Raw genomic sequence first — 24,824 nt, forward strand, 5'->3', positions numbered from 1 at the left:
TCCTATAATGGACGAGAAATTCATTTTTAAAAGATGAAATAGATATGAAATGTCATCACTTTCAAAGCACCACTAACGCTTCATAAAGCCACATCTATATCAGTCAGCCCATCTGCAGATTAGTACCTCGATGCTATTCAGTCTTTCGAAAGAATTACCCAGAAAGGCCGGATCGAGATTACCCTAAAAAGAACACGAGAGAAAGATTATGGAAAATTCATAGGTTCTGACTCTTTTCCATCGTTTCCTTGATCTACTGTGGCCTGAAATTTCCGCTTAAATTGATCTTTCGTTTTTAAACGTGGGCGACTTATAACATTCGCAGCCCTGAGTACCGTGTGACCTGTTTCCAACGGGAGATATCATCCTAAGTAAGGAAAATGAACAAGATACTTAAACTATATCGTTTGCCACTTAAACGTTGCAAGCTGCGCTTCCCGATAGACTTACAATCACCTACCTAACTCTATAAATATAAGTCGTTTTGCATGCTCTCAATCTGAACCGGTATCGCAGAGGTCATGGGTTCAAATGCCGTTTTTTCAGGCCTTATTTTCACTACTAGTTCAGTAGTGTCCATAACTGCGAGGATCGCTTCTCTATTCGATAAATCGTTTTGTTTGTTTGTTTCCCTGGTTCATTTCTTCTGTTTTTTATTTGTTTTCTTTTTGAAGCATACCCCAATACAACTAAGCCACGGTGCTAAATTATTTGATAGATGGGTATGTTGTCTCAGCTTCTTTAGAAAGCACTTACCAACACAAGCCTTTCCCTGATTGACGCTAATGTCATCAACGGCGACAAATCCATCTTGATTAGGGCTTTTTATTCCTTCGATATAAATCTATAAAAATATAAAAAAAGCTGAGCGACAAACACGTCACTAAGATAAGTATTTTGTCTGAGCCCCTCTAGGATTCATTCATCGCTCTTTCAAATGCTTGAGTCCTCTTAGAGGACCTCAGGTTTTTCATGTTTCCTTTCTATCATTCAAAGACCAAGCTTATTTAACCAAGCTTATTTAACCAAGCTTATTTAACCAAGCTTATTTAACCAAGCTTATTTAACCATAGCACAGCTGTTATAGCTTTGCATATTCATGAGGTTTATTTTTCATAAAAAAGCCTAAACATCTTCTCAAAAAGAGAAAGTTCAGAGATGATTGTCAAGATGCTAATTTAAGTCATGCACTACCTTTTTACAAGAGCGCTCCTGAAAAGCTCGCAGTTATATCTTCATTTGGTTACATTTTGCAACGAAGAATCAGAACCAGGCTTTAGGAAGTAAAGTAATAAAGTGACGAACTTATAGAAAGAAAATTCAACCTTGATCATATTGCCTGAAATCGTTTTCTCCATCTTGTCCAGTCTGTTTCCTTGCAGACCCATCTCTTCCCAGATCAAAACATACGGGTTCTTCTCTTTTGACTCGGCCTCCTTTGTAAACACTCGCAGATATCCACCTGATTGCATGCAATAGTGGAAACTTAGGCAGTTCAGTCCTGTGAAGAATCCTTCACTAGAAAGCACGCTGCTGCTCATGTACTCGGCGGGTTTGCGTAGCGGTTTATCGAAGAAGATGAAACTTCCTTGAAAGAGAATTAACTTGTTTAAAAACGAAGTGATCGATGGTCTAAACACGAAGTTTAAATCCCTCTTAGCTCTAAAAGTCAGTTCTAGAAACTCTCCATCAACCCAGTTGATAAAACCAAAGTTATTAGTAACGTCCCCCACTGACGCAGCACCATAGTTTCTTTAGAAACTTGTCCCCCTTTATCCAAAACACAAACGCGACAGCCACAGAGGAAGGCTTTCGTTTACTTTTCGTCATTCGTTACTTGCAACAGTGGAATAATCTCGGGTGAAAAACTATGCCTTAGGTGATGTAATCGGTATGATCACTTCTGACCAAACCTACTCGGGGATGCTTGTTTATCAATAAAAACTACATAATGTTTAGCACAATCACGACTTTATTGGTGGAAGTGTAGCCTATACGAATGGAATATAATTATCAGGTGCCGTGCGCAGCATTCTAATTCAAATGTGTGATCAAGGCAAATATGGTCTTTCCCAAACAAAAAATTAAAAAAAATTGTGATCGGACGTGGTAACATCATTGACACGCTAATTAGACATGTCAGTTTTTGTTATTTTTGACATAAAGATACATGCATTAAGATCAAAGGCAAGCTGTGCGAATAATCTTACCAGTAACGAACGGATTAGAAGGGTGTTGCAGGTTTGTCCCGGGACACGTTTTGATCACAGCTGTCCCTATCTTCCAATCAAATTGATCTTGTTCTTCGTTGATCCAGTTTTCCCAATTACAAAATCCTCGCTCAAAGTCACAGTCTCCTACATGTAAAGTTAAAAGGATCGGTGTAAAGAGAAACATTGAAAAAGACCCAGCTAACACGTGGTTCTATAGGTGGTTTTGAGAAGGCGACGAAGTTGAAGCAAAAACGCGAAACTGCGAGTGGGGAAATCTTTCTTAAGTTTTCCCTCTCCATTCCTCACGAGAATTCGTAACTCATTTTTGCCTCTCAAAACCTTCACGAGCCAGCAAGCTAAGAATTGAGGAAAGTTAGCCTACTTTTAGCAAGAGGCAAGGGAAATAGAAAGTTTGCGCAAATGTGCCAAAATTTATGAAGTCTTGATAGTTAAACCCGGCGTCCGGTATATAGGAGGGTAATGCCTTATGCAGAAAGGTCATGTCTTCGGAGCCAAGTTGTCCATAACTGCCGGAGCTTATCCCCAGAGACCAGTAAGACCAGGAGTAATAAAAAACATTCCAGCCCGAAATTGGTTTGATTGCTACTTGCTGGCTAGATTTTGCCGGGTGGTGGTGTTTTTTATCTAACGAGATGGCATTGAAATAAATTCATGTTGTGATTGTTTCCCTGAAACCCCTTACCTGACACTATCTTGAAAACTTCCTTTTCGGGCGCTGGAATTGATTCTGGAAAAATAATTGAATAAGGAAACGAAACAAAACAAAAAAAGCAAAAATAGACAACTTTCAGACATTTATTCAAGGAACTCTGCCATATAATCCGTTTATTTTTCAAAAATATACTTACTAATGTAATTCAAACAGTTGTAGAACCTGTTGATTTTTCTCAAATCAAGATCTGAGAATCCTTTTCTTTGGCCCATCTGCTTACCACCAGGCATTAACTTGACAATGGTTGGTTTCTTGGGATCGATGCTAAAGAAGTTGAACCCATAGTGCATTATGGATCCATAGTCGTAAGGCTCTTTAGTAACGAAACCTCTCCATACCCGGTACTCAATCCTGGCATCTAAAAGAAAATCATAACAGCGTATGGGCAAGACTTTGTTATTATGTGCTGAAATATTTCTTTTAGACAGCTGCCTGATTATTTCTCATTGTTGTCATGGGCCCCTAACCAGATTTAGTAGCCTCAGTAAGGCGTTAGATCTATAACAGATTTAATTTGAATTTGTTACTCTCAACCTGAGCTAAAGTAAAAATGAAATCATCATTATATGACTACTATTGTGGCAGCATTAATCGCTCTCTGAATAAATACTGACGCGTACAAGCAAAAGGGCTTGTCACATCAAAATAAGAAAAGCCACATCCTGTTAAAATCCAGTTAAATCCAGATATTGACTCAACAGATACAGGTTCAGCGGAGAAGAACTTTAAAAACTCCCCTTAAAAAGGTTTGACTGATCTCTGGTATACAACGTAAATAAAGGGGACAAAAGCGCCTCTTCTACTGCAATCTCAGTACTCTGACTCAGTCTTTCACGTAGAGAAGACGACAGCTTCATTGGATCAAAGATACTTACCTTTCTTGATATTTTCCATGTTGATCCTGATGAACTCGTTTCTGTCGGCTCTGCAATGTTCGTGCGTCATACCCAGTGCATGCAGCAGCTCGTGGATGACAACACCCTTTCTATGGCAACCCTCTCCAAGAGACATAGTTTGGTTGCCGCCAGATCTCCCAGTAACAGAGGAGCATCTATACCATAGATAGATATTTTCAAAACACTAAAGGTAATGGCAGTGCTATCGCCAATCTCTGCGACTACAGATGGAGGGTGCAATTCACCCATTTTCGCCGTGGGAGAGAGAAACAATCGAGAGAAATATTCCTGATATAATAAATAATATTTATAATAAATAATAAATAATATCTTAATAGCTAAGTCAGATGAAGAACACCTTCCTTCTTATTGGCGAGAAGGGGTCAATGGTAGTGATGAACCATCTTGTCATGGAGATCATAGATAAAATGTTAATTAACGTTACCACAAACTGCTTTAAAATGATTGATATTAAAAAATCGCCTCAATTCAATTTTTTGCCAAATTTACATTAGTATGCTTCAACCAAAAATTTATAATTGGTTTCGAAAACTGTAGACAATCATTTCGTTGTTGTTGCGTTGCATTAAGAGACCAGAAACACTTGAATAAGCAACCAGAAACTCGTGATTAGGATCTTTCTTTGTTAGAGAAAAGTGTCGTTTTATATGTTCAGCCCGTCAGTTGACCGGCAGATGTGATTGCAGAGATTTGTTTTTCTAGATTATTAAAAAGGTGATCAGTAGGAAACGTGTGCTGGTGCGTTTTCGACAGTTAGTGTGCTCTATAAGGTTGGCGTCTTTGGGTGGACCTTCCACAAGGTAGTGAGATTGTATGCGTTATTAATCAATCCTCACGGAATAATGAGTGGCATTACCCCATTCGTTCCCTTTATAGAAAATCTCTTTCGTTTTTAAATTTCAAGTAACAATTTTTCTCTCCCTCTCCCCCTTTGTATTCGTTTTTTATTCACGCGCGGTGCGCGTGATCTCACAAATTAACCAATCATGTCAAAGAACTCTAACCTTGACATTGAAAAACTGACGTGGACATACTTTTGTTTGTTTTCGCGGAGTTTTAATCAATTGTTTTTTAGCTTTCGTTCGTTAGTTACCCCTTTGCTGGCAAGTTTATGAAGTTTCGGAGTTTTTATTTTAGCTAAATGTTGTGGTTCACTTAACAAGTTTAATACATATTTTCTACGGAGTTTAGACTTAAGCCTCTTTTTTCGTAAATGAACTTTTTACATCCTTTAACTCACCCTGATCCTCGATAAACCCAAAGGTAATCTTTCTCATTTGTGTAGGGAGTGAATCTGAGACAAGTCTTTCTCTGAAACTCCTTGACGGCTTCTCTGAAGGCTTGTTTCCCTGATGATCCTAAAACAAAGCGAGATTTTTTACCCTTCATGGTATGGTTGAGCTTAGTATTCAAATAATTTACAAATTAAAGTATTTTGCAGAACATTTTGAAGTTGTTACATTAATTTCTTAAACAACGTTTGAAAGATAAATTAACTCGATGCATGTGTAAGCCGACTGTGGCCTTCTGAGACTCACTCATTTGGTTTGTAACCTACCAGTCATACGTTTCTGGTAAGATTGATCAGCTTGGAACCCAGGCGTAAGCAGAATGAAAGTTTCTACGTTGCCTCATGTTCAAATGTGTTTTCAAAAGTTACCTAGCATAAGCCTAATATTTCTGACTGAACATTCTTTTTGTTTTTATCAACAAATCTGATTCTTAGATATGATCCTTACCTAAAGATTTGTCCAAGATGTATGGGATTGTTTTCGAGTACCACCGATGGCGTTTGAACGCGACGAAGTTTCGTTTAGATCTATTCCTGACACCATTTATCTTTGGGGAATCTTCTAATTCAACTGTAACCATTGTCTCTTTTTCGTGAACAGAGTTCCGACCACTCTTCGCTATTAAAACGTTAAATACACATTCATGTCAGTACTGTATGATCATTTAACTAAGAAAGGAACGGAATGAAAGTTTAGTTAACGCATTTTTCTCGGAGTTTTGCAACAGATAACTGTCATACCTTCTATTTCTAAGGAGGAGTCAACAGCTGCAACTGATTGCAATTTCACATAACATCCCAAAAGGCAAAGAACTAAAATTGAATAATTAATTTTCATGTTGACCTATTTATGCTCTCTGTTTCACACATGGCAGTTTCTGCTCGAGACTGTGTCACAATCTATCATCTTAAATTATCTACCTTACAATTGTAACTAGTAATGAAGTTTGTTACGTCACAAATGTAGATAATTTTGCATTTCGATCTCAAGTTCTGCGCGCGTACATAAGGTTAGCGGGCGAAATCGAAATGCTCTTTTTTAGCTTGACTCACGGAGTTTTTGGATAATTTGTTCTGAAAAATCAGGCTGATACTTAAAATGGTCATGAAAAAGAATTTTTTAGGTAACGGGGAAAACTGTAGAAATCTCTTTCGCTTTTAAATTTCAAACAACAATTTTTCTCTTCCTCTCCCCCCGTCGTATTCTCTTTGTATCCACGCGCGGCGCACGTGATTTCACAAATTGGCCAATCACGTAAAAGAACTCTAACCTTGACATTGGAAAACAGACGTGGACATTTAGTCGCGTACTTTTAGTTTATTTTCACGGATTTTTAGCATGTTGTTTTTGAGCTTCCGTTCGCTTAAATTCGTTACCCCTTTCCTTGCAAATTTAAGAAGTTTCGGAGTTTTTATTTTAGCTAGATGTTGTGGTTCATTGAACAAGTTTAATACATATTTTCTACGGAGTTCGGACTCTAGTCTCTTTTTTCGTAAATTGATTTTTTACAAAAAATCCCTTCAGCAAAAACTGAAAGTTGTCACAAATGAGAGGTTATTAATTAAAGCGCATCCTGTTTCCACAAAGTAAAAGTGAAGGTTAATTTTCTGAAATCATACTCAGTGTGCAATTAAATGAAACGCTTGAGTCATAGACTATCCAAGTTGGACTCGATCAGTCCGGCCATCAAGCTGCGTGTCAAGTAACAGAAAAATAGTAAACGTAAAAGAATTCCAGAACTTCTGCTCCAAAATGTTGAATATCATTCCTGAGAGCAATATCAGTGTTTTGTGTGGCAGATTTTGGGAACATCAAAAAAGAGGAAGACAGTGGTATCTATAGGAAACCGTGACTTGATACTTCACGTCTAAAGACTGGGGCCTAGATGACCCCTTACAAAGATATAGAGTCTCAATGAGGGTGATGGCTTTTACGGCTAACGATTAAAAGTTTGGCCATTATAAGGCTTAAGTTAGCCCAAATTGACGGAAAATGAGAAATTATAGAAAGGAAAATTTTTTCTGTTAACCTTTTTTACGACTAACGGTTAAAATTTTTCAATTTTTTTTACGCCTAACGGCACAACTTTTTGTCCGTTTTACAGCTAACAGTTAACTCAGTAACACCTAAGAGTGACCAGCATCTAATTTCTCCTTACGATTTCACACCTGAGTAAAACATTAACGTCACAAGAATTGAGGAAATGATCATCAACTAAAGATGCTGTGGATTGTTATACAAATTCTCTTTGTCAACACCTTGGAAATTTATGGAGAACATTATGGAGAATATGTATGTTGATATTAGGATGTAAAGGGTTAACCCCATCCAGACCTTCAAGGCATTTTTAAGACCTCCGCAGTATACGCTTCAGCACTGTGTTTTGTTACCGTAAAAGGACGTAAACACAACCCTGGAATTCGTCTGTATAAATTTCCAGAAAGTTCTATTATCAATTCCGTGTCATGTGGTTAAAAACATTCCAGTGTAGGTGTGGAAGTAATAATTTTAAGCAATTTCAATGACGGCCATCAAATGGATATTTGATTAGACGCAAAGTAGAGAGTCACAGAGTCATCAATTAACAGATGAGCGCTTGATAAGATTTTAAAAAGAGTAGCGAGGTTCGTAATTGTATTTTATTCTGGAATTTCCCAACCCAATATTTTGACCGGAACCTGAAAATAAGTTGAATATAAATCCTTGTCATTTGAGGCAGCTTCGTAGTCTTCAGAAGCATGGTGTTGTGAAATCAGAGAAACGACTATTGACCTTCTCCAGTAGAAAGAGTAATCGATTGGAGCCATCTTTCCATATTGAAGATGTCACTTAACGGGGCTATCATCTGATTAATCTAGAATATGACCCTGAAATTAAAGAGCAAACACAGAGAGTTACTCTTTTCTCTATACGTGGAAGTGCGAAGTAGAAAAAAATCCTTCATGATGACCTCCTCGCTTCTGTTCTTCAAACTTGGACTGCATGTCAAAATTGAAATAGATCGTTCCATCGTTTGTCCATATTTGGGCTAGCTTCAGAAACATGCCCAAAATAAGACGATTTGTTGGAGTTTTTCCTCTGAATGCTTTCGTTTCCTGTCTTCCTGTTGTGGAATGCGGCGAAGGAATCCACACAATGGGAAATAGTACAATTTTAGGCATGTAAATAATGGTGATTTATTGCCCCAGTCATAACAAATCAACTTTTGATTATATCGATTTAGCACAGTAGTCGAGATTATCATTGATGTAATAAAGGTAAACCGAAATATACGAACAATGATAGCAGATGAAGCCCTCACATGACTGTCATGTGTTGAACGTCACAAAACTTTTCATTTCCCCGTGACTTCAAATAAAAACAGGCGAGTAGTAGGAGCGAGTATATTTTTCAGGATGTGGTGTAAATTTCCGACGGAATGGGGGAGGGAGGGGATAATCGAGCGAAGGAACTCTTATGAAGGGTTGGGTGCCTAGTTCCTTCAAATCCAGATTATCAGTCTTATAGAGTAGGTTATAAGCTGCCAGAGCTGGTTAGAGACACCCATATGCGTAGACCGAAGACTTACCTCAACCATGCAAGAAATGACAATTAGATTGTTAGTAATGTTATGTAAAGTAAATTGTACCTTTCCCACCCCTTCCCGGTTATACTTAAAGTGCGATTGCTAAATTCGCTTTTATTTAGTAACTTAAACTGCGGATAATTATTTTGTGTCATTCAAGAGCGTCTAAACAAAAAGTTAAAATTGTATACGATATTCAGCAAAGCTCTAAGTAACAGATACAAATATTGTCAAGTCATTTTGAACTGAAATTTAGGTTTCAATCCTTCAGCACTGAGCTACAAGCTCACTTGACAAAATGCTAAAAATTTCGAACAAACTTGTCATACGATACAATGCCATTTAACAATAGGTTAATGGGTCACAAGAAGCTTTTCATTTTTGTGTTTCGTTCCCCTTAATTATCTTTTCCCGACCACTTAAGACTCGCCCAGAAGCATTCTTGGAATATTTGCGCGCTTTGACGAAATAAACCAGGAGAACCTACGGTCGTTCGACACAACCTTTAAACGGGGTACCACCTTAACATCTCTCCCCTCCTTTACTTATATCGCGTTGCTGAAGAAGTTGACAGAGCTCATCAAGAATTAATTCAAAATGTCGAGCGAAGTTTTGCTTAAGGTTCGTGAGAGAATGCAAAAGATGAAAGACAAAATTGAAGATGCTGAAAATAGGGAACACGACGCCAAAGAGGAATGCAAAGAGGTAGAGGCGACATTGGGCCAGAATGAAACCGACATTGACTCGATGAAAAAGCGAATTCAGCTCCTTACGAAAGAGCTGGATGAGAAAAATGCACTACTAGAGGAGAGAAAAATGAAAAGTGGCCAATTAGAGGAAAAGTACGAGAAGGAGAACGAAGTTGTTCGCGAGCTTGAGAACGTCGAGATCGGCGAGGATGAAAGGATGCACGAATTGGAGACGGATTTGACCGAGACGAGTCAAAAAGCGGAGCAACTGGAACTACAAAATACGGAACTGAGGCAAAAACTTGGCCAGTTAGAGAACGAGATTCAAAAGGTATGAGCCAGCTTTTACTATAGAATTTTAAACTGCTCTCCAAAGTATGGTTGTTTATCGTCGTTGAATTACGTTACCGAAGAAACTTACCGTTCCGTCAGCTTAAAAAGAGAAAAATATCTTCAAAATTGAATTCTTTCTGTATTTTGTACAAAAATTAGCGCCGACTGATGAAAGATAAAGCACACGATGTAGTTAAATCTTTCAGTTGCTTATCGCAACGACCAATTGGTGAACTAATCTGTGATCTCGAAAGCTCATAAGTTATGTGGATAGGAATCTACGGTAATAGATACTTTGATACCTTCACATCCGAATGAAAATATGCCAGATGGCTGATTTTTATCGCAGTAACGACTTTTCAATTTTCTATTTTCTAGCGTCCAAAGAACTGAAAAAATTTATCAGGCATTATCTCTAATAAGAAAAGCTGAATTGCGTCGAGGAGCCTTCTTTAGGTCGATCGAAGAGTAAACAAGCTTTAGTGCAAGGGTCGAAGTAAACAGAGCTATTGTTTTTGTGTCCTGAAGCGGAATAACTCGAGGGCTTCGATTACATGAAACACTATGTGTTACAACCGATTTGAAAGCTTGTGTTTGTACACTCGAAATCAAGTACATCCAATCTACATTTGCTCGGTTCACTGTATAAATAATATTTCCATGAACTATCATGAAAGGGACGCGGAGACATAGTAGACATGGTATACTTATCGTTGAGTACTAATTATTTTTGTAGATAAAGGGTCAGATTTAAATTAGGACAATCCATCAATGTATCAATTTCAGTTTTTCCGGCGTTTTTGTTTCAATAATACTGCGTTCTAATCCACAAAATGAACAGCTCTGCAAACAGCTGGCTGACATTTAGAAGCGAAATTTTTTTCCATGTCTGACCCCCCTCCCCCTCCCCCCCCCCCCCCGCTTTCCACTCTTCTCCGATCTATCTTCCCCTCTTTGTAATGGATGTGATTGACTGGTGACTGGTGAAATGACGTGACAATATTTGCGGAAATTTCTTTAATCTGTGAGCCGAAAAAGTCAGACAATAGGATTAATCAAACCATGCGGATAATTACAACCACAACAATTGGGCCGCATCTGAAAGTTAAACCTTACACTTTCAAAACAGAAAACGAATATATCCAAAAACAAATCGAGGTCGCGAGAAAGACATTGACATGATCTCTCAACAAAGAAAAGCGCCATTATACTTCAGATAGAATTGCAGAATTGTTTGGTCTACTGTAACGCTCAAAATAGAACTTCAGATATGTCAATTCTTTTTCGCCTAAATTACGTGCCATTTATCACTACGAGTCATTTATGTCTTGCGCTTTGGAAAATAATCTCTTCAGATAATTCTCAATGAGATCAGATTAAACCTCGCCTCTTATCCTCTCAATAAATCGTAAAAGTGATGCTCGTTGGCTCATTCACAGATGTACCGAATACCAAAGATCCAAACCGATAAATAGATGATCCGAACTTTCTGTGCTAATACGAGCTGATTAGTCTTAAGCAGTTCCATGCAGCCGCAGCAATAAAATGATCGAAATTCAAATACTTTCAATTCCCATCAATTAGAACTCGACTCTGAGGGTAAATATAGCCGAGTCCTCCGCCTGAAATAGCCATGGAACGAACTTAAAATAAGTTATGATGGAAAAGTATTCTTTCATTGAAATCTCCTGGCCTCAGTTGTTCAGTCGAAGGATGGATAACGCTATCCACTGGATAAATCACTGTCCAGAGGATGGGGCAGTAAGTTTTGTTTACACTTTAATCAGAGGGCCTCTGGATAGCGATTTACCTGTTGGATAGTGTTATCTGCCCTTTGAACAGCTGGGCAAAGCGGCAAATAATTTTAAAGGTAATGAATTTTAAAGAAGTATAGATAAAAAACATATTATTGTCGACCATTTTTATTCAGAGAAGATAGCCGAGATTTATATAACATATGCATTTTACCAGAAGGGACGAGAGCGTGGTTGCGTCCCGAAAAGTAGAGGCCAAACTGTTGGCCAGTCTGTCTATGATTAATTCCAGGGTTTCTCACAATTCGCCAATCTTAATGAATGTTTGTGTGTGAACTTGTCTGCCCTAGATTCGTGTCTTCTTGCCAATAATTCTCGAGAAAGCCAAAATAAAGATAGCAAAACCCGTTAATGCATCCGTCTAAGGACAATGAGGTACCCTAAATGCTAAATGCGTTTGTTTCTATGTTGCATTTGTGTTTCACAGGCTCAGGAACGCGAGGGTGCCGCTTTAGAAAAGATCGATTCCTTGACTGACCGTGTCACCCAAGCCGGAGAAAATTTGCGAGACCTGGAGCAGAGAGATGAAGACGCCAGCGAGCGTGAGCAGTTTAACGAGGACAAGGTGAGCTTCCTGAAGGAGCAACTAAAAGAAATGCTGGCCGCAGCTGAAGATCACGAAAGAAAAATCCCCCCATTAGAGCGAGTAATCGATCAGATGACGACAGAAATACGCGATTGGAACGGTAAGGTCGAGGAAGTGAGAAAGGAGATGGAAGATATGGAGATGTTGGTTGGAGGAGACTTAAGCGACGATGAAGATGACGTCAAAGCGGGGAAGAAAGCAGCGGTGCCAACGACTAGAGAAACAAATGTCTGTCAAGAGCCCGATGAGGAACCAGGAGAAGATGACGATGAAAGAGCGAGAAATGAAGAGAGAAAGCGGTACGATGACCACGACGACGACGACGAAGAGGAGGAGGAAGACGACGACTGATATGAACACTAGCACTTAATTTGAAAACTGTAAGTTAAAGGAAATCTTAGCCGTGAGAAACGTATGCCATCTGTTGACTTTGTCAATAAATTTAAAGTGATTGATTTATTCAATTCAGTGAGCAATAGGTCTCGTTATTGCGTAATGCAAGAAGCTACCCATGTTAAATTTTAACCTATTGTAATGGCATTATCGTGTGGCAGCTGTAACAGCAAATCTTTAAGTAAAGCACGATAATCACTCCAGAATTTTCCGTTTCAGGAGAACAGCTATCTAAAACGAATTCCCTGGGGAAGAATTTAAGCTAAAATTGCCATTTGTATCCCACGTTATTAAGCCATTAATTAGGAATCTATCACTTCTTCGGTAGAAAGACTAGAATCCCTCTAAGTATTTCCAAAACCGGTCTTATCTTGGAAAGGGGAAACTAATTACTTTATCTTGGGCATTTAATAATTATTTTACAGCCTCTTACTGTCACTTAAAAAATTTCGACAAAATTAGTGTTGCTAAAGGGGCAAGTTTTATCAATTTCCCGCTACCATTCTGTTAAGTTACTTATTTTCTACATCTGACAGAAATCTCCCTCTTTCAACTCTGAAGTGAGTCTTAAACGATGAAATTTGTGCGGTATTTTTGCCATCAACACGCAAGACGGCCGTATCTGTTTCATCGTTCAACTTGAACCCTTGATACAGATCAAATTCATTCTCTCCATAAATTTGATGAGGCCTTATCCAACATTTTCAGCCAAAGTTTTTCGTAACCAATATCTCAGTGCCTTAGGTCTTATTTCTAAGCATTGTTCAGTAATTTTGCTTCAAACTAACGTAACCTCCCCTAAGCTCGTCTGTTAAATGAACCAGTAACCTCATATATCGTCAACAACATTGCGTGATGTGTTGGGTGAACAAAAATCACGAGATCTCAGTTTTCAGAATTCAATCATTTCCATCTTAATTGTATTACACTACAAATACTCTCTTTATCTTTAATGGCGTAATCATTGCTTTCAATCGCGGAACTGACGATTATCTTTTCAGGCAAAGACACCAATCATTTGATTCACAACTGGTTGGCTACAAAAAGAAAAATTTTGTCGTGACCTTTTGTTAATGACAACAACCATCTAGCCAGTCCAAAACTACAACCGCCATTAAGGGAATTTTTTTGCGAAAATACGGGAAAATTCTCGAAGAAAAAATCTTCACCCTAAACCCTTTAACTCCCAAGATCTGATTGTTAATTCTCCCCTCCAGCTGCTAAACATTTCCTTGTAACTTGGTTATGAGATTTTAGTGTTCGATCTAGGTAATATCTTGCAGCTGGTTATTTTGAGTATTCTCACGGCCTGTTTGCTGGATATTGTATGAATATTGTGGGGAGAAGTTAAATGTTAATCAATTATGAGAGTTAAAAGGTTAAATTCGACAGTCTGGTCGGTCTGCTTGCGACTCGTTAATCAGTTATCAAAGCAAAATTTATTCAAAATGGCTGCTCAACCGTGAAGCCCGCAGATGAAATGGTTTCGTAACTGAGAATAGACAGAGTCTTTAGATGCTTGAAAGTTCATTCATAGCTGGGCAATGAGATCATCCAGGAATGCTATGGGATTCACACGTCAGTTCCTGTCCCTATTAATGTTACGCCCTTTTCCATCACGATAGAAAACGTGCCTCTACGGAGTTCTACAATTCGGAATAAAAATTTGTTGCTCAATGGCAAACTGTGCTAATCTGCTAATATCTTTAACTAAATACAAAACAACAGTCCTTTTAATGACATTTTTCGGCTACGATTGTTCGTATTCTTTTAATATCTTTCGCAACACAAAAGAAGTCATTGAAAATAAAACGAAAATATAAAGCCACAAGCACTGAACCAAATCGCGTCTATCCGGTGTTAAATGAGCCTGAACGACGATTATAATGCTATTTCTCTCTGATGTGTCCGTATAAAGTACTCTTTGAGTTAATGAGAATTTTTTTTATCGATGCAGTATACGCCAAATCTGATAAAGAACCAAATTCTTTTCACGTGCATCACAAGAACAATAAGGAAGTATACCTTGAGAATTTACACGGGATCAACAGTATAATTTCTATGCCATATTAGACCGAACGGCGCCAATAGGCTTTTAGAAAAATCACAATATTTACATAAAAATGAGTAGTACTTGACTGCTCATGTAAGTTCACAATATCCACTTCTGCCGTCTTTGAATATTTAACATTCTTGTTAAAACTCGACTGCTTTTAAACACTCCGCTACATCTTGAGCGCGCAAGTTAGTATCCATAAGATTGATTTTTCGAGGAGTCGTATAGTTTTGGACGTATCGATTTGAAAATACCCCATTTGAAATGTATACCAATAACGCGAAAAACAAAATTCGTGACCGTTTTCAAGAAATCAGAGACAAGATCGACGTTGCAGATGATAGAGCAGACAACGCTTTGGACGTGCTCAAAGAGGCGAAAAGAAAGGCAGATGAGCTCGAATTGGACCGCGACTCATGCAAGAGGAAAATTGAACTTACCAAAGCAAGTTTGGCGGAGAGGAACAACGAGCTGAAGAAAAAGCTCAAAAAGCTGGAAGACCTTGAGGATAAAGACAAGGTCGAAAGCGAACTTGTAAAGACCCTTGAAAATATTGAACTGGATGGGGACGAGAAGTTAAACAGCTTGGAGAAGCAGTTACAGAAGATTAGCAACATCGCTGACAAAAAGGAATCGGAGAACAAAGAATCAACGCTACGCCTGGAACAGTTGGAGAGTGAACTTGAAAAGGTAAGAGTTTATCACAACGCGCCCAAGCTTGGTTAGCGCTACGAAACTGTTTCGGTTTTACATGTTGAATAGATACAATGACTTAACTAGCAGTGTTAAGCTTTTATTTGAGTAATTCAGTGCTTAGTTTTACCAAAACCAGCCGTTCTCGTAGACAAAAGAGGCAATGCTGGCACCCAAGAGAATTGCCTCATCTGATAGTTAAGTACTTCACAAAGAAATGACGTGCTCCTTTAAGATTACATGCAAATGATTTCACGAAACCTTCCCACAGCGAGTCATGTCCGACAAAATGTTTTTTTTCACGCGTCATTTCTTCGCTCCGAGGGAACTAATGTTTTTAGATTTACCGAACCGAATAAATAGATAACTAAGTGAGGGCTCTTTACTCGGTTTTTCGACTCTTCCTATCGTTTTTCTTTTAGACGCTTTTAAACGTACGACTCAGAAATAATTTCCGTTGCATTCCCACGATCACAGCTTCGTTCTTTCTCTGCGGGAAGTGAAACTTATCCCGACTCTTATAAATAAACTTCGCAAGCAATACACTTTTTATGTCTTGGCAACTTCTTTGCCCTGTTTTGGCAACTCACTCCGATCTGAACAAGGGAAATTCAGTGTTACTGAAGCACTATTTGTACAATTGAGACAGTTGCTGCCGGCATCAAAACGAATATAGCATTTAGGAAAAACTCCACGAGATATTGCGACATTGGACTATACCGGAACTATTTCACATACAACGACTACCCGCATATTTCTCGGCTCCGTAAGCAAAATTTTCAAACCTAACTGATCCAAAGAAAGACATCGGGGTAAAACTTCCGCACAGCCCCATACTATTGTAAAACAAATCTGTTTTCCCAATGGCAATGTATTGTTTTCTCTATCCAAGAACTAAATGCATAATGTAGGATGGGGTTGTGCGGAAATTTTGCTGACATCAGTTTTTGGGACTGACGTCAGTATGAAACAATTGCGTATATAATTAGTTTATCCTGGATAAAATTCATAAGCATAAAACACAAAAGCAAATGAATGCATTTTGAACTTAGCACTCATTGACGCTCGCGTGTTCTGTCTCGACCATCTACCTCGCTAAAAATTATGCAGGATATTCGTGATCTGATGAATGAGGCACGTTTCTTGATGAAAAATTTGCTTTTCGGGTGTTAAGGAACAGGTCTCTTCCATTCGTCATCAGTGGCGGATCCAGACCTTGAGCTAAGGAGGCGGGGGGGGGGGGGGCGGCGGCGGTTTTTTTGTCGCTTGCCTTGCTGGATCCCTCCAATGGTTATCGTATTGCTTTTAACTCTCTTTGGCAATCACCTGCTTTCCTTGACCTTTGCAGGTGTTCAGAAGAGAAGGTGACGCTTTGGAGAAAGTTGAAAAACTGCAAGAATGTATTCAGCTAGCAAGGAGCCAAATGGACGGACTTAAGGAAAGGGAAGAGGGAGCTTACGAAAGGGAAGACGAAAGCGAAAAAAAGCTGACCTTCCTCACACAAGAACTGCACACCAAAGCCTCAGAAGCGGAGGAAAAAGAGCGACAAGTCAATAATTTAACACTCTACCGAGACAGGATCAAAGCCGAAATTCAGGAAGAGAGGAAAAAGATCCAAAAGACACAAGCAGAGATAGACAGCCTTGATGACTTAACAGACGATTTCTGATGATATTCATAACAAAATCGTACAACAAGGGTACATGTATCCTGCAAAGTCAGATTTAGACTCAGAGAAAATTTAAAATTAATGCACTTTAGATGCTGAAGTTACCAGTCGAAGTGAGGATTACGTATTCAGAGTAATCTCACTTCCCAAAGAGTGATGCTTTCAGAGAAAAAACGCGGATTGTGTTGAAATATTCCGGAAAAGTCCGGGACATGTAGAGTTTACTACATAAAATGCCTTTCATTTTTTAAGCCTGCTGTCCAGACAGTAAACATAGCAGTAGGCTCAAGAAGCAAAAAGTCATGTTACTGGAGAGCTGTTCCTAATATAATGGTAAACATTTTGATAAAAAACTGTGCTTGCGTGGAAATATTTTTTGAAAACTCGAAGAAAAAAAGTATGATTCAATTCACTAAGACTCTCCCAAATACTTAAAAATACTCAGACTAATGCCAACACAATGCCCAGTAATCGCGATGATTAATTATGCTGTCCAAAGTTCAGGAGTAAAATCGCATCATTTCAAATTTTTTCGTTCGGTGTAGACTTGAAGAGAAAGCTGAAACTGGCAATTGCACTTCTTTACGAGTGTAGCTTTCCTCCAAGCATGCCGCTTGTCAAATTCACACTCACGTTATCCCCGAGAGCAACCCGACCGGCCAGGTCACATGACTGGTCGTACATGTCAGCGGCCTTCGGCGGAACCGGTTGTCTTTCAACTAAAAATGGACATTTGTCAACGCCGATTTTGAAAAGCGCCAGTGTCTCCGCATCATTCCTTGATAAATGCACTCCAAAGAAATTTCGTACGGTCCTGCCATACCAGCTGGACATCGCACTATACAACGGCAAGAATTTCCCTTTCCACTTCTGTTACGATAATTAAAGCACGCTTTTTGACTAGAATGCGCAGATGTTACCGTTGAAGTCTCTCTCCGGTGTCATAATTGTAGCATTTAAGAGAGACGGGGCGACTTTTTCTCATGGGTCTAACGTGCGCGAAGTCATAAACCCTTGCGCGTTGGTTGGAAGCGTTATCTTCCACAGTTGAAAGTATGATTCAAAGTTTCTGTGGGAAGTTTCAATTTAAAAAAAAAATTGATAAGGTTTCACAGTGAATCTCAAGCCTCGTAAATCTAAGCTCTCTTCCATAATATAGCACATCGAATTTCTCCCCAATAGTATCACCCCTGAATCAAAAATTAAAGTCATTAGATTAAAGGAAATGTTGCGAACTCGAGACGATCCTGATTGTTAGACAATTTCTCCTTGAGAGGACCCTAGGAAATATTTGAAAGAACAGTACGGAGAACTTGCACACTGGTGTTAAGGTGTAGAGGGCCAGAGGGCAACCGCGCATTGCTCAAGTCGTGATTTTTTAAGCTTTGTTTTTGGGGTTATGTTCATGGAAACTAATCAAACGGACATTTAAGTAAGTACAGCCCATTTTTATCTTGACGAAATTATTTTACCTCAACCGTAAAGCAAATAGTCATTTATATCAATTTCAAATATCTTTTATATAAAAAATCTGATTAAGTCTCTCTCCTTAGATAATATTACAAACCCTCATAAATACAGTGTACAATTAAAACAAGATCCCTCTTGAGGCTGTTTCTCACCAAATTGAACCTGTCTAAAATAACAATAACCATCACAGGCCAACGATAGAACTTAATTTTACAGCGTGGAAAAATAGTGGCAAAATCAAGCCTTGCTCGGGAGATGGTTATATAAATAAACAGCAAGGGAACAGTTTTCTCAAACAAAATTACCCCAAAAGTATTCTCCGCAGTTGAACGGGGCAACCTTATCTTTTCTCGCCCCACTGATCATCCATTAGTTTACCAAAATGTCTCTTTATCACACTCAAAATTTCACTGATCTCGACATCCAACAAATAACATATTTCCAGCTACTTTAAATATATATATATATATATATATATATATATATATATATATATATATATATATATGTATATGTATATATATATGTATATATATATATTTATATATAAATATATCCGTAGAGTTACAAGTGAAAATTACCACATCAGCAGATGCCAACGAGGTCTTCACTTGAGCCCTTATTCGTTCCATATAACCATCAAACTCGTATCATAGTTTAGTCTTAACCCTTTAACTCCCAAGATCTCATTAGGAATTCTCCTTACTGTCTTCCATACAGTTCTGTGATGTTAGTTTGGAGAATTTGGTATTGGATCAACTTATAATCCCCTAATTGATATTTTTCTTTATTCTCATGAATTGTCTGCTCGATATTGTATTGATATTGCAAGGAGAAATTCTGTCTTGGTCACTTCTTTATCACCCATTACGACTGCGCAAAGTCTATAATAATCGAACACTCGAATCAACACGAACGTTAATATGAACTCAGCAATATTGAAAAAAAGAGGTCAAAGGTGTTCTTATTCTTCTTTTTTTCATAACAAATTCAAAATTAAATAAATGGTGATAAGAAAAAGGGAGACTAGATTCTGATGGTAAAAAGGCTGGAGACCAATGTTGTCCAACTCGAGTCACGTCTTTTAAATAGCAATTATCTCAATGTAAAGTAATTTTCAACTCTGTTCAACGTTACAAAATTTGCAGTATGAGGCGGAAAGCCTCAAAACCGGAACTCAAGGATGGAACGATGCAAAATCTGCGGAGGACTGCAAACGAGGCAATGAAGGTTTTGGCTCGAGATTCATTGAGCATTCACACCACAAAATAATTTTTGCACTGTGACAAACCATTGACGTCTTTTCGCCATTTCACTGACCACGTACCATTTCACCAAGGGGGAGGGTGGAAGCATACCTCCAAATTACAATCGTCATCTTTTATCCAGTGCGGTGACCTCGTTCCATTTAACCATGAGGAGAACTTTGGGTGCGTCTCGTTAGGCATACACCCCTCACCAAAATCCGTATCCCTGCTCCCAATAATCGTCGCGGTTTCCTCTTCGACCCCGCCCTCCCCGCCCTCCCCGCCCTCCCCTTCCTCCACCACCGCCCCCTCGTCCTCTTTCTCGTCTCTCACCCCCTCCCTCGGGACATTCCCGGGCAAAGTGGCCACTCCCGCCACAATTGTAACAACCGTCACCGCCTGTGAAAGAGAGGAAGAAGATTCAGGTTATTGCTTGACACCAAGGTTGATATACAATGCAATCCCCCATGAGGTTGATAGTAGGTAAAAATGACCATTCTTTTTTGTGGCACAAAACAACCCTGTTTGGTTTTTGAATCCCTTCTCGTTTCGATCATGTCACATCCACCCACACGACAGCGTCTCATTAAAAAGTATCTGCTCTCGCTGGAGAGACAAAATCTGGCTATGAGGCATGGACCTGAACTTAACCCAACTTGAAAAGATCCCGATAAAAAACCCTGATGTTCGTTAACCGGTCCTAACCACAGACGGACAAATCTAGCAACGAGAAGCATTTTTCAATCTCTTTTAGGTGTTCGCTAGCTAGAGCTTCTACATAAAACTGAGTGGTTTCCTCATGAATTAATAAGTGTGTACCTCTTCCTCCACTACCCCTCTCCCCCCTGTCGTTGTTGAAACCATTGCGTTCACGGAATTCTTCATAGCGTTGCGCCATGTCCGCTAATTCATCGGGAACTTCCTATGATCAATGTAAGATTGGTCGAAAGGGGAAAATCAGGTTTTGGTGTTTATTAAACAAGTTAAAATTACTAAATTGGTAAATGTCTACAAAAGTTGTTCCGTGGTACATTTGGAAGGGGTCTTAGTGAGGGAGGTTATTTTATGATTTTATTACAGTTGTTGTGTTTGTTGTTGTTGTTGTTGTTGCTGTTTTATTTACTGCTGCCAAAATCTGCAGCAAAACATGGCGTAACTGCATTTATAACACTTGCGCACTTTGACATATTGGAATTGACATTTGTTAGGAAAATTGACATCGATTACCTGATTGGCCTCCACCATGATACTGATGAGTTTGTGAGCCATTCTCCAGTCCTCTCGAGTCACAAAAGTAAGCGAAGTGCCTTTCTTACTACAAGAAGTAAAAAATTCGCGGACTAAATGCAAATTTGTTTTCAATAGAATGATCGAGACATGCTGCCCATAAGGGCTGAGTTGTATTTCTTCTATCGCTCTGACGAAGGGCTAACGCTCGAAACGTCAGCTTTTTTACCCTTTACGGTGGCTATGTTTTCAACTCAGTTGTTAACACTAAATTAACTGCTTTCTTCTGCTTAGTTGTTAAACATTTCCCTTAAAAATTCGTTCAGAAAATTTGGATTCTAACATCATGACACCCTCCCAAGTTCATAATCTTTATCACATGCGTGAATTTTCTAATTAAAGGATACATTCTTTAAAATTTCGATTTCTTGTAGCACTTAACAAAACAAACCTCTCAGATAATTCCATGATACTCTTAATTCTCAAACAAAATCAGAGAATAAAAAAGATATTTGTTGGTGTGACTGTGCATGATACACCTTCACTCACCCTGCCCTTCCTGTGCGGCCAATACGATGAACGTAGTCCTCAATGTTTCGTGGGAAGTCAAAATTTAGCACACATCTGTTATAAAAAAAAATATCGCACAACCGTTAAGATAAATTCTCATCATTTTTTGCACTATAAATGAAACAAACATAATAAAAACGCCTAAAAATCTTAGTAACCGCTACAACAAAATTCATTTTCGCAACAATGTTCATTTTCTGCTTGTGGTGTCCAATTCTATAAAACAAATGGTTCGTGGCTCAAATCTCCTCATTTGCCCCTGTCCCTACCCCTGAGGGTGTACAACAGGGAGTGAAAGTAGCATAGTAGGGAGGTCAAGACAGGGGTGGGCTTTTCCCCTTTCAGTCCCACATCTTTTATCTCCCACATTCTTCCCATTTTTTTTTCCCTTCCAATCCCTCGCGACACCCTTTAATGTCAAACTGAATATAACTCACGTGACACCACGAATGTCCAATCCCCTGGAAGCTACGTCGGTTGCGATGAGGATTTTCGCCACGCCTGTCTTAAAATCATTTAGTGCTTGCTCGCGATCGACTTGTTCCCTGTAACATTGTCACAACTGTAAAAGTGACTACCTTGGTAGTGGTTTAACAACAGAACACTATACACAGGCTTGTATATTGGAGGCTAACCATAGACAAACAGGTTTAGGAAAGAAGCATTTAACACATGAGCAAACTCAGTTCTCTCAATTACAAGATAGATCAACGCACAAAATTTAAGGGCCGCGGTTCTTCGTGTAAGTTGAGATCTACATGCAATGAGCGGCTCAGACAGCGTTACAAAAAGGCTCCTTATGCTGACAAAGTAGTACTGAAAAATTCTTACCATAAAAGTTTACAAAACATGTAGCACAAGTAAAGAGAAGTTATATTTATGCTGGTAGCCGCTGTCTTACCTGTCCCCATGTATGCACTGTACTCCTTGAATTCCAGACAACATAAAGTCACTCGCAATGTCATCGGCTCTATAAAAACAATTAAAATAATAAACATGGGTAGGAGTCCGCTTTGAAGTAACAAACCTCCAAAAAAAATTATTAACATTACTTCATGTACCTCACTTTGGAATTTCACCTGATCACTAATGCATCAGTAATAACGACACATCCCCTGGTATTACCGGGTCTTACCAAGAGGTCAAGAAAATGAAACTGTGAAAGTTTTAAAAAAGCCGAAACGTGTAGTGCCACAAGTACTTGTTATCGAGCGCAGCACCACAGTTTCTTTAGAAATATGCCCCTTTATCTGTTTGTTATCTAACGGTTCAATTAGACAATTTTTGAGCAAAACTTACTTTATTTTCTTGCCCACGAAAATCAGCACTTTGTCGCTCTCAGTCATTTGCGAGATAAAGTGAAGCGTCTGCAAAGAAATGGGGGAACGCAATAACATTATTTTAAAGTCTATCAACGTTGCTTTCATGTCTACCGTGTTTATAAGGGAGAGACAAGATTATCAAGATTGTTTCGGTTTCAAAATCTTGTCCAAGATCATGGACATTAAGATGATGAAGGACAGAGAGGGATTTTAGTGACGACGACGACGGAATCTATGATGATAACACTGGCTCTCTCTATCGCAGCCAACTATCAACCGTCAACATGTTCACACATCTATATCAATATTCAATGCCAAGGCGTGAACTAAAGTAGAGTTCACCTTGTACAAAGTTCACGTAATTTATTTTAACGACACTTACTTTTTTCATAAAACAAGAGAGATTAAGACTGGTACAAACCCTTTCTTTCTTTTCAACTGGATCCAAAACCTCAACAAGCTGCGTAACATTGTGACAAGCCTAAAAACACAAATTTGCAAAGTCAGGGCAGAGCATAAAACAATTTTTTTCGTAGGAGTGATTATTTTGAAAATTTTTCTAAGCTACTTTTCACATTTCCTCGTTGTCGATTTTTTTCAAGAAATACGAGGGTTTTAAACCCTTTTATACACCCTAATATCAGTATGCACATTCTCCTTACTATTCGCTATAAATTTTCGAAGGTACGGATAAGGAGAATTTGTTTAAAAATCTAGAGCTTTTTCAGTTGGTGATCATGATCTTTATTCTCGTGACTTTAAAGTGTGATTCAGGAAAGATGGCGAGAGGAGAAATCAGATGCTGGTCACTCTAATTAATTAACATTGCAACTGAGTCGCTAAAAATTTAACCATTTAAACCCTGAAAGTGACCAGCATGTAATTTCTCATTACAGTAGTACTGCTGAATCATTCAGTAACATCATGAGAATGAAGGAAATGATCACAAACCTAAGAGCTTTGATTGATAAACAAATTCTCCTTATCAGTACCAAAGGAAAGTATAGAGAAGAGTCAGGAGAATATGTATGCTGATGTTAGGGTGTAAAGGGTAAATAAAAGCTGTGGACCTTCATTGCGTTCAAATAACGATAACTCTCTAGCATGCCGTGCTTACATTCAAATCCAGTGATCCCACAAACACCCTCATGGGATCCTTCATGTACTGATCAGCCATTCTCTGGACACTTTTTGGCCAAGTTGCACTATAACAGAAGTGATCAACATTAAAATCTCCTCACAGGAACATTAAATACATACAAAACAAGAAAAGAGAAAACAAGAAATCATCATATACAAAAAAATGTTCTCTTTGCAGTCTCTCTTTTCCTCTGAAAAGAAGAAATTGTGATATCTTAAACATAAACAAACAAACAAATAAATAAATGAAAAGACAGAAAAAATGTCTAAATAAATAAAACAAACTACAAGACAGCAAAACCTCAATAATTATGATACACAGGAAAATTGCAAAACACTGTTAATACTGCCACAGAGTTCAAGTCTGTAATAACAGTGATGTGTACTTATGCTTGTTAAAGTCTAGTAATTATATAGTATACTCATGTAAGTACAAAACATATTGACTGGCATTCAAGCCTTCCTTCAAGTCTACTTTGCGCTCAAGAGGAAAACCATGTGTGGGTATATGCACATGTACCTTGTCATAATTGTTTGCCTGTCCGGTCTGATATCAAGTAAAATTTTCCTGATTTCAGGTTCAAATCCCATATCAAGCATACGGTCTGCCTCATCAAGCACCTTCAACATCAAAGATATTATTTGTGACTTAAATATACAGCTGGGAGTGAAAACAGAAACTGTGAAAAGTGCCGTCTACTAAACCGGATCAGAACTTTCCATCGTCTACGAAGCAATCTCTAAGAGTGCAACTCTTGTAACTTTTATTAATGTATAAATTATACATTTTATTAAAGAAAAACTTACCAGATAGGTGACACTTCTGACATCCATTATTTCATTCATAAGCAAATCATTCAATCGACCAGGAGTAGCTGATTAATAGAGAAAAACA

General features: G+C 38.5%; 4 protein-coding genes across 7 annotated transcripts in view; 2 read left to right on the plus strand and 2 right to left on the minus strand.

Moving 5' to 3' along the window:
* Positions 1 to 57: 57 nt before the first annotated feature.
* On the minus strand, positions 58 to 6,066 carry LOC113680043 (meprin A subunit beta). Its single transcript, XM_089189630.1, has 10 exons — positions 5,896 to 6,066; positions 5,603 to 5,773; positions 5,104 to 5,221; positions 3,822 to 3,997; positions 3,083 to 3,304; positions 2,917 to 2,961; positions 2,211 to 2,357; positions 1,326 to 1,588; positions 757 to 844; positions 58 to 183 (listed from the first exon to the last, which is right to left on the minus strand). The coding sequence occupies exons 1-10, from the start codon at positions 5,990 to 5,992 to the stop codon at positions 179 to 181; spliced, it is 1,332 nt and encodes a 443-aa protein (XP_089045756.1). The 5' UTR covers positions 5,993 to 6,066; the 3' UTR covers positions 58 to 178.
* A 2,976-nt stretch (positions 6,067 to 9,042) lies between these two features.
* Positions 9,043 to 12,606, plus strand: LOC113680035 (uncharacterized). Its single transcript, XM_027197028.2, has 2 exons — positions 9,043 to 9,740; positions 11,984 to 12,606. Exons 1-2 carry the CDS (start codon positions 9,318 to 9,320, stop codon positions 12,491 to 12,493), a joined length of 933 nt encoding a protein of 310 aa, XP_027052829.1. The 5' UTR covers positions 9,043 to 9,317; the 3' UTR covers positions 12,494 to 12,606.
* A 602-nt stretch (positions 12,607 to 13,208) lies between these two features.
* Positions 13,209 to 18,724, plus strand: LOC113680036 (uncharacterized). Its single transcript, XM_027197029.2, has 2 exons — positions 13,209 to 15,281; positions 16,633 to 18,724. The coding sequence occupies exons 1-2, from the start codon at positions 14,856 to 14,858 to the stop codon at positions 16,951 to 16,953; spliced, it is 747 nt and encodes a 248-aa protein (XP_027052830.2). The 5' UTR covers positions 13,209 to 14,855; the 3' UTR covers positions 16,954 to 18,724.
* Positions 18,725 to 19,365: 641 nt separating this feature from the next.
* LOC113680057 (putative ATP-dependent RNA helicase DDX43) overlaps positions 19,366 to 24,824 on the minus strand; it is a 32,921-nt gene continuing 27,462 nt past the window's right edge. For 3 of the 4 annotated variants that reach the window (XM_089189642.1, XM_089189640.1, XM_089189641.1), the window contains 10 exons: positions 24,737 to 24,804; positions 24,450 to 24,550; positions 23,907 to 23,994; positions 23,211 to 23,270; positions 22,767 to 22,834; positions 22,369 to 22,437; positions 21,905 to 22,012; positions 21,447 to 21,521; positions 20,898 to 20,985; positions 19,366 to 20,069 (listed from right to left, as the gene is read on the minus strand). In XM_089189642.1, the coding sequence (XP_089045768.1) occupies positions 19,755 to 20,069; positions 20,898 to 20,985; positions 21,447 to 21,521; positions 21,905 to 22,012; positions 22,369 to 22,437; positions 22,767 to 22,834; positions 23,211 to 23,270; positions 23,907 to 23,994; positions 24,450 to 24,550; positions 24,737 to 24,804 (1,040 nt within the window). In that variant the 3' untranslated portion in view covers positions 19,366 to 19,754. Of the gene's footprint in view, positions 20,070 to 20,489; positions 20,593 to 20,897; positions 20,986 to 21,446; positions 21,522 to 21,904; positions 22,013 to 22,368; positions 22,438 to 22,766; positions 22,835 to 23,210; positions 23,271 to 23,906; positions 23,995 to 24,449; positions 24,551 to 24,736; positions 24,805 to 24,824 lie in introns of all 4 variants that reach the window. The other variant, XM_089189643.1, reaches the window with a different exon arrangement.

This window comes from Pocillopora damicornis, chromosome 12 (genome assembly GCF_964200805.1).
Source record: "Pocillopora damicornis chromosome 12, jaPocDami1.2, whole genome shotgun sequence".
Classification (NCBI taxonomy): Eukaryota; Metazoa; Cnidaria; class Anthozoa; order Scleractinia; family Pocilloporidae; genus Pocillopora; species Pocillopora damicornis.